This window comes from Lepidothrix coronata, unplaced genomic scaffold (assembly GCF_001604755.1).
Source record: "Lepidothrix coronata isolate B3197 unplaced genomic scaffold, Lepidothrix_coronata-1.0 Scaffold383, whole genome shotgun sequence".
Taxonomy (NCBI): domain Eukaryota; kingdom Metazoa; phylum Chordata; class Aves; order Passeriformes; family Pipridae; genus Lepidothrix; species Lepidothrix coronata.
The window spans coordinates 10,687-18,415 of record NW_016690563.1 but is presented as its reverse complement, the minus strand read 5'-3'; the positions used below and the strand labels follow the sequence as shown (position 1 = coordinate 18,415).

Below are 7,729 nucleotides of genomic sequence, written 5' to 3'. Positions count from 1 at the left end.
TACACCCATTCAGTGTCTGCCCGATGCTCCCAGTCCGGCCTTTCTTGATGAAGGAGCTGTCTTTAGTCAAGTAAGCAGCCTTCTGGAAGGGATTTTGTGGCCCTCAAACTGGGCTTGCTGGTCCCCTTCAGCCTTTGAGGCCAGCACAGTGTGGTGGGAAGGGAAGCAATTCCTGGGGAAAGTGGGCGAGTTGCTCCCTCTGACAGTTCTTGAACTGCGTCATGTCCCCTGCAGGCCAGACTGTGGGACTTGATGACCCAGAGCATTCCCAAGTTTCCTCTGTTGCAGGTACCTTCAAGGTACTTTTTAGGTGACCCAGAGCTTTTCTGTGCCACATCTCCTGCAGGTCGCCATAAAGCCACTCAGAGGCATGGAGCGGAGACCCCAGAGGGTGCCCAAGCTGACGTGGGTGAAGAAGGAGGCGGAGAGCCCTGGAGTACCCCTGGCACAGCACCCTGAGGAGGTGGAGCAGTTCCAGCCCCTGCAGGAGGGTGAGTGGCAGAGCTGGACCACAGGGCTGTTGGCTGTAGCCAGATGGGTCTCTTCCCATCCCATTTCCTGTGGACATGGCCAGGGAAAGGGAGGAGGACCTGAAGCTGATCCCTGGCAGCTCCATGCACTGGGCATGCTTGGGCTGGCCCTTCCTGTGGAGCGCAGGGCTGGGCCGTGTTCTCTGGCCTGTCCCATAGCCCCTCAGCTCTGACCGCGCTCGCTCTTTGCCACATCCAGGACGAGACCAGACACGAGAGGAGGACCGCGCCCGTGGCTGCTTCCACAGGGCAGCACAGGTACCTGCAGCCATTACCTCCTGGGCTGGGCCTGCTGTTCCTACTCAGCCTGGCACCGCTGTCGGAGCTCTCCATGGCACATCCCTCTCTTCCCTGCCCTTCGTTCTCCTGCAGAGAGAGCAGAAATCCAAGCCCATTCGGCATAGAAAGGCCAGGACCTCACCATCCAAGGCCATGGCACAGCCTGAGCCCATCCCAACCGAGCTCAAGGCCAAGGCTGGCAGTCCAACGACTGAGGGCGTTGCAGACACTGACAGGACACCCATTCAGAGCCTGCCTGATGTTCCCAGTTTGACCTTTCTTGATGAGGGAGTTGTTTCTGCTCAAGTAAGCAGCCTGTGGGCAGGGCCTGTGTGGCCCCTCAATCTGGGTCTGCTGGGCCCCCTCAGCTTTTGAGGCCGGCACAGTGTGGTGAGAAGAGAAGCACTTTTTGGGGGAAGGTGGGGAATTGCTCCCTCTGGCAGCTCTCCTAATCTCCCCTGTGTCCCCTCCAGGTGCCAGCTGTGGTGAGGTCCATCCACTGGTGGCTGAGCTCCAATGTGTCTGCTGGGCACGTGCTGGATAACACCCTTCTAGCACTGACCCAGGCACACCCCGCGGATGTCGCCATCAGCCTCCTGCGCTGTGCCCCCTCATGTGACAGGTACGGGCCCCACCTGCCTTGAGGGCTCACCAGCCTTTAGAGCCCATCACCCCCCTGCCCCTGAAAGCACTGTGGCTCTGTCCCCCGGCCCCTGCAGCTGCCCAGGTCAGGGCGCTGTGCTCGAGAGCCCTCTCACACAGAGCTCTGACTCCACAGAGCTGCTGCAGTCATGTGGAGGACCATCGCCTCGTCGGGAACGACCCTGGAGAAGGTGCTGCCAATGCTGCTCTCTGTGATGGAGGACTGGCCATGGCACAGCACCCGCACCTCCGATGGGGACAACACAGATGTCTTTGCCCTGGCTGTGAGTTTCTGGAACCTTTGCTTGCCCCCAGGTTGCCTCTCTGGCAGCTCTCCATCCTCCCCCAGCACGGCGTCTCCCTGCCCATCTCCGTGCAGGCACTGGGCTGGAAATGTGGGCTAGCAGCAGGTTCAGGGGCACCAGGCTGGGCGCTCCCCTCGAGTCTACCCTGGCAGGGGGAGCCCTGCCACGCTCGGGCCCTGCCACATGGATGTCTTGGCACTGAGCGCTGTGTCCGGGTGGTTTGTCTTTTGCAGGCAACTCTGGCACTGTGGACGATTGTCCAGGAGCCTCAGTGCCCAGGGCCATTGATGGAGTATTCCCCCCATCTCCTCGTGGCTCTGCTCTTCCAAGTTTTCATCACCACAGAGCAGATGTCCGAGGAGGTCGACAGCTTCTGGAGGGGATGCCGGGAGGAACACGACCTTCCCACTGACCCCAACAGGTGCTCCATCCCAGTCCTCCCCTCCCTCCCATGCCCTCGGGGTGGCTCAGGGCTCCCAGCATGACCTGGGCTTTGCTCTGCACACAGATTTGCAGTGCTGAGCATGAAGGCCCTGCTCTGCTGCCTGCACTGTGAGGATGTGGTGTGTTCAGTGGAAGACAATCGTGGCTGGGCGAGGCTCCTCAATGCTCGCAGCCGCCGCTACGCAGTGGCTCTGCTGGCCAGGTGAGACCCCCTTGTCCCTGCTGTCCCTGTCCTTTCTGCCTGTCCTTTCTGCCTCCCAGAGTGCCCTCGATCCCTCCTGGGCTGGTGGGGAAAGACCAGGGCCCTGTGAGTCTGTCCTGGGAGAGGTTTGCCCACCGGGCTCAGGGTCAGTGGTGCCTTTTTCCCCCTGGCAGGGAGATGCGCCGTGTTTCCAGCCCCTTGTGTTCCCGCATCACACTCCACCTGCTGGAGCTGCTGAGCAGGGAGGAGCCATGCTGGGACCTCCCTGCCATGGCATTTCTTGTGGAGGTGAGCCTGATGGTGAGCGCTGCCTCACCGAGCTGCCTCCACCTCTCTGGCCTCTTGGAGGGCCCAGCCCCGGGCGGGTCCGGGCTCCTGCCGGCCGGGCACCCCATCACTGCTCCGTGCCTTTCAGGTCCTGGACTGCCTGGACACCAGAGAATGTGGTGACAGAGTCCTGGAGATCCTCTCAAGGAACCTGGGGAGCACAGACAAAAAGTGGCGTCAGCTGGGGCTCAGAGTCCTCGTAGCACTCAGCCAGGATCCCGTGATGGTGAGAAGGGGCAGCTGGCTGAAGCCGTGCTGGAATCCTGGGGCTGGGGAACGCAGTCACTTGGGCTTGGCTGGGCTTCAGGAGCTGTGGCAGCTGCTCCCAGCTCTGCTGCCTCCCTGTTCAGCTGCCAGAGTCCCTCGGGACAGGCCTTTGGCCTCCGGGCCCCGCGGCAGCACGTGGGGCTGTCCCACCGGAGCAGGGTTGGGGCTGCAGCCGTTCATGGCTTCACAGCACAGCCTTGTGTTCCTCACAGGACAAGAGCATCTGGAGCCTGTTGGATAGCCTGGTGCAGCTCCTGGGGGATGAGGACAGAGATACAGTTTGGATGACCCTCTCTGTGCTCGACAATGTGCTCTGGAGCAGTGTCTGGACACAGCTGCAGAAGAGGGTCCACAGCAAAGACCCCCTAATATCCACCCCCACCGGCCTGCAGTTGGCTGAGGCGCTCCGGCCACTCTTTGACCATGTAAGGCTCTGTGCCCTCACCACGGGCTCTGGGTACTGCTGGGAAACTTTGTGCCCTGTGGATTTTCAGGTCTGTGCCCATTGGGGCCTGGAGAAGCTGATGCTGAGGTCTTTTCCTCTTTCTTTCCACCAGGACGACAGCAGTGTGCGGGAGGGCTCCATGGTCATCTTCACACGTGTGATGAAACTGATAGAGAGAGCGGGAAAGAGACCCCTGAAGCCACACGTGTGCCTGAGCCTGCTCCCGCTCTACTTCCACCGGCACGATGAGAACCCTGTCGTGAAAAAGGTGAGGACTCGTGGGCTCTGGTGTCCCATGGGAGGGGGCTGGGCTGCCTCCTGGCCTGGCACATCGTGGGCTCTGGGCTCCAGCCTCCTCCTGGCCTTGGTCCAGGGACACGGGTCCCGTGCCCTGGGCTGCGGTGCCATGTCCTGGTCTCTGTTGCTCTGCAGGCCTCCCGGAAAGCACTGTTGGCTGTGACCAGGTTCCTGAAGAGGAGGGATCTTGGGCGCCTGGTCAACACAGAGGAGCCATGGAGTTTCGGCGAGTGCCTGGTAAGGATGACCCCAAAGCCGCAGTCCCCAATGCCCAGAGTGTGGGGCTGGCACTGTGCCCCTGCCCACTGCTGCAGCCGCCCGCGGGACAGCAGCCTGCGCCCCACATGCTGCTGCCTTGCCTGGGGCGTGCAGGCTCCTCTGCAGGTTCCTCTACCCCCGAGCCAGGGTGCCGCTGGAGCCCCGGCCCAGCTGGGCTGTGGGGCAGGGCAGCCCCGCGGCTGCCAGGGAGCAGCCAGACCTCTGCTGTCTCCAAATCCTGCCCCTGCGGCTACTGCCCGGGCCTCAGGGCTGTGCGGGCAGGGGAGGCCAGTGGTGGGTGCAGGCAGCGCCTGGCCAAGGGGCAGAGCCCGTGCCAACCCTTCCCTCTGTGCCCTGCCACTCTCTCCAGCTGAAAACGGACCGGAGCCGAGTGGCCAAGTACATGCACCAGGCCCTGCCGTACCTGTGGAGCCCACAGCAGCCCCTGCGAGAGGCGGCCATCAAGTTCATGGGTGAGCCACAAGGTCCCTCCCCGCCCCATTGCAGTTCGGCCTCAGCCCTGGCTGCTGCAGCGGCAGCAGGATGCGGCCCAGGGATGTGCTGGGGAGCCCCGAGTGCCCTGGTGGCTGCTGCCGCCCTGTGCCAGCCCAGCCCTGGGGCGTCCCGAGGCGGGAAGGCCCCAGGCTCAGCTCTGCCAGGGCAGGAGGGCGTGTGGCCGGGCCGGCAGCGCCGCCGGGGGGGGGGAGCTGTGCCGCTGGGGCCCTGACAGGATCTGTGTTCCCAGGGATCGCCGGGAGGTACCTGAGGGGACAGTACAAAGAGCTGCAGCTCATCATCGATGGTGAGTGAGGGCATTGGGGGCTGGTGAGGGGAGCACAGAGCCTGGGCAGGGAGCTGCAATCCTACCCTGGCTGCGCAGGGCTCTGCTCCCTGCCCGGACGAGGGGCATCATGGTCAGAGCAGAGAGAGATTTCAGAGGCACGGGGGGGTTTTGGTGGCCAGCACCTTCCAGCTGATCCCATTGGGCCTCGCTCCCTCCTGGCAACAGCAAGAGCTGAGTGGGATGGCCCTGGCAGGAGGGGCTCCTCGGGTCCCCACCGATCCGGGCTCTGACCTTGTCTCTGTTCCTCTCTGTTCCAGCCCTTCAAGCCACGACAGATGACAGCAGCCCCACTGTCTCCAAGCTGGCGCTTGAAACCATCTCCTTTGTTGAAGCTGTACAGAGAGCTCCCTACCCCAGGTTCCAGCAGCTCCAAGACCAGCTCTGCAGGGCATGGAGTACCCGGCCTTCTGTGTGGGGCTGTGTGTGTCTGTGCTGCTGTAGCTGTGTGGAGAGCTGATGCAGGCAGCTCTGTCTGTTGGGGCCACCTGAGCCTGTGGGGAAGACGCCTCTTCTCTGCAAGCCCTTCCTTCTACCCCAGTGTAGAAATATTAAACAAATCTTGTCATCCACAGAGGCCCAGGAGCTTTTTTTGGGTGCTGGCCAGGGGCAGGGGCACAGGCAGGACCGTGGGCCAGCCCAGGCCCCACGGCTGCCCAGCCCACAGGGCTGTGGCCCAGAGCCCGCTGAGCCAGAGCTCTGGGCCCACAGAGCTGCTGCCAGCACGGGGAAGGCCTGGGGGGGGCTCCTCGGGCAGGGCCGCGCAGTCGCTGCTGCCCAAGCCACAGACAAGAGCAGCAGGCTGTGCACAGGAGCAGCAGCAGCCACAACACCTGGGCCTCCTCAGCCAGGCACCCACAGGCGGCAGGCACATGGAAGGAAGAAAAACAGTTTCAAAGATGGCCAGAGCAGTTGAAAGAGACGCTCAGAGAGACAGTGATGGCCGAACACCTGCCAGGAACTGAAACATTGTGATGCTGGACATAGAAAGACAGTTAGACCGGGAAGGCAGTTTTAATATTGTTAGTGCCTGTGTTAAAATGGTTGTACTCTGGTTTTTTCAAGTTTTATTGTATTTTTCCCCTCATGTTTAATCCCCATTTTCCTATTGGTCCAAGTTTGCTGCATTGCAGATGTTTCCCTCATTGGGCCTTGCTCATCCCATGTTCTCTCCTTCCTTCCCCAGTTGGTTATCACCCCTGTCAGTCCCATGCTCCTCCCTGTTTTCCAGAACCTTCCCTACCTACCCCTTAAATAGAGCTACCCCTCCCGCAATAAATTGTGATAGCTCTGAGCTAATCACTGCTCTGCTGGAACCTCTTGAGTTTGTCACGTCGTTCTTTCCACAATTGACTGCGGCACCCACACCGGCCAGCATGCCAAAAGCGGGCATGCTGGGGGCACAATTGCACCGGCTTTGGCCAAAGGCTTCAGGAAAAGGGGCCACGAGGCCTTTCTATTGACTGCCCAGCCTCACAGCAACACTTGGCAGCTTCAGGGGCAGCCTGTCGTCCTGACTGACTTCCGTGGCCGTGCCTGAAGGCAGACTCCCCTTCCACGCTCAGGTGTCCCAAGGCAGTGGCGCTGGGGCCATCCTTAGACACTGCGATGGCACAGGAGCCTTGGGGTGCAGCTGCTCAACCTCTCCTCCAGGCAGGCACCTTAAAAACACAGGAGGCATGGGCTTCTGAACTCGAAACGCAGGCCTTTCTGGAGTGGAAGGAAGAAGCAGAAGAAGCTGAAACAGGGCCTCCTATGGTGATGTTCCGGGATGGAGGGAAATCCTTTGGTGTCTGCTGCAAAGCTGGCCCAGTTTATGAGTAAAGAGGAGAAAGAAGGCAGAACCAGCAACAACCAAACCTAGTCAGTGGAAGCAGGCTTGAGATGTAATGTGGTTAATGGGGCTTTTCTCCCTCAGCAGTGAAATCTACTGAGAACTTATTTTAATGGTAGAGCTGTAAGTGTGTGTTCTGTAGATGTGCAGTGACACAATCAGTGCCGCTGAAATTGGTGTGGAAAATGGTGCATGCCAGAAGAAGAGGTAAGCCACTGGTTGTGTGATTTTATGGGTTTTTTTGATCCCAAGCAGTTTATTCCTCCTCAGGATACAACACAACTCTTTTCTTCCCTTTGGGATCTGAGTGAGTGTAGGTGCTCTCATAATAAGAGACCACAGATGACCGGCCAGTCCCATTTTTGTTTATTTGATATAGGAACAGAAGAAGGTTCTGTGGTGGCTCTTTGTCCCACGAGCAGTGATTTTTTTTGTGTGGACTGAAGGATTGCTATCAGCAGGCAAAATCTCTCTTGCAAAGTTATTTGTGCAGACAAACTGTTATGGATTATTGCTTTCCCTTTGTGGACTCCTCCTTTCCTGTGAACAAGCTGAGTGAGGACAATGATCAGTATAAGCACAACAGCAGACCCTTTTCTAATCTTTTTATTTCTTGGATGTGAAGACATGGATGGAAACGATTTGCAGGAAGGCATGGGTGGGATTTGCAAGCTGACAAGACTTTCTGAGCAGCTGCAATGTAAAAAAGCCAAGAGAGCAAGAAGATATTTAATGGTGGTAGAGAGTGGCACTGTAGACCTTGGAGGAGCTGGTTGTGCTGGAAAGGAGAAGCAGCTCATTCATGTTGTCTGTCATAAGCAAACCCACTGTGTTGCTGAAAATCTCTTGGGAAAGATTCAAATCTTCAAGTCAGAGTTATCCAGTGCTTTCTTGTCCAAGCCATTTCGAGGTAGAATTGCCTCCTGTGTAAATCAATGAAGACTTCAGATTCATCCTATCAGTTTAGGGCTGCCTGTGCTGCTTTCCAGCTTTGCAGGGTTGTGGTTTTGTGTTTCCTTTAATTTGTTCCGTTTGCTAGAGAGTGACAGAAAGAGAAT

The 7,729-nt window shown here is 58.9% G+C and overlaps 1 protein-coding gene across 1 annotated transcript in view; it reads left to right on the top strand.

Annotated features, from left to right (window-relative positions):
* The window catches only part of LOC108509647, a 12,439-nt gene extending 7,036 nt beyond the window's left edge, over positions 1–5,403 (top strand). The window contains exons 12-26 of the mRNA XM_017839187.1: positions 347–491; positions 730–788; positions 903–1,115; positions 1,283–1,431; positions 1,588–1,735; positions 1,990–2,177; positions 2,265–2,402; positions 2,576–2,690; positions 2,818–2,955; positions 3,209–3,421; positions 3,554–3,709; positions 3,874–3,975; positions 4,367–4,469; positions 4,742–4,798; positions 5,098–5,403. Coding sequence (XP_017694676.1) covers positions 347–491; positions 730–788; positions 903–1,115; positions 1,283–1,431; positions 1,588–1,735; positions 1,990–2,177; positions 2,265–2,402; positions 2,576–2,690; positions 2,818–2,955; positions 3,209–3,421; positions 3,554–3,709; positions 3,874–3,975; positions 4,367–4,469; positions 4,742–4,798; positions 5,098–5,297 — 2,124 coding nt within the window. The 3' untranslated portion in view covers positions 5,298–5,403. The remainder of the gene's footprint in view (positions 1–346; positions 492–729; positions 789–902; positions 1,116–1,282; positions 1,432–1,587; positions 1,736–1,989; positions 2,178–2,264; positions 2,403–2,575; positions 2,691–2,817; positions 2,956–3,208; positions 3,422–3,553; positions 3,710–3,873; positions 3,976–4,366; positions 4,470–4,741; positions 4,799–5,097) is intronic.
* The last annotated feature ends 2,326 nt before the right edge of the window (positions 5,404–7,729 follow it).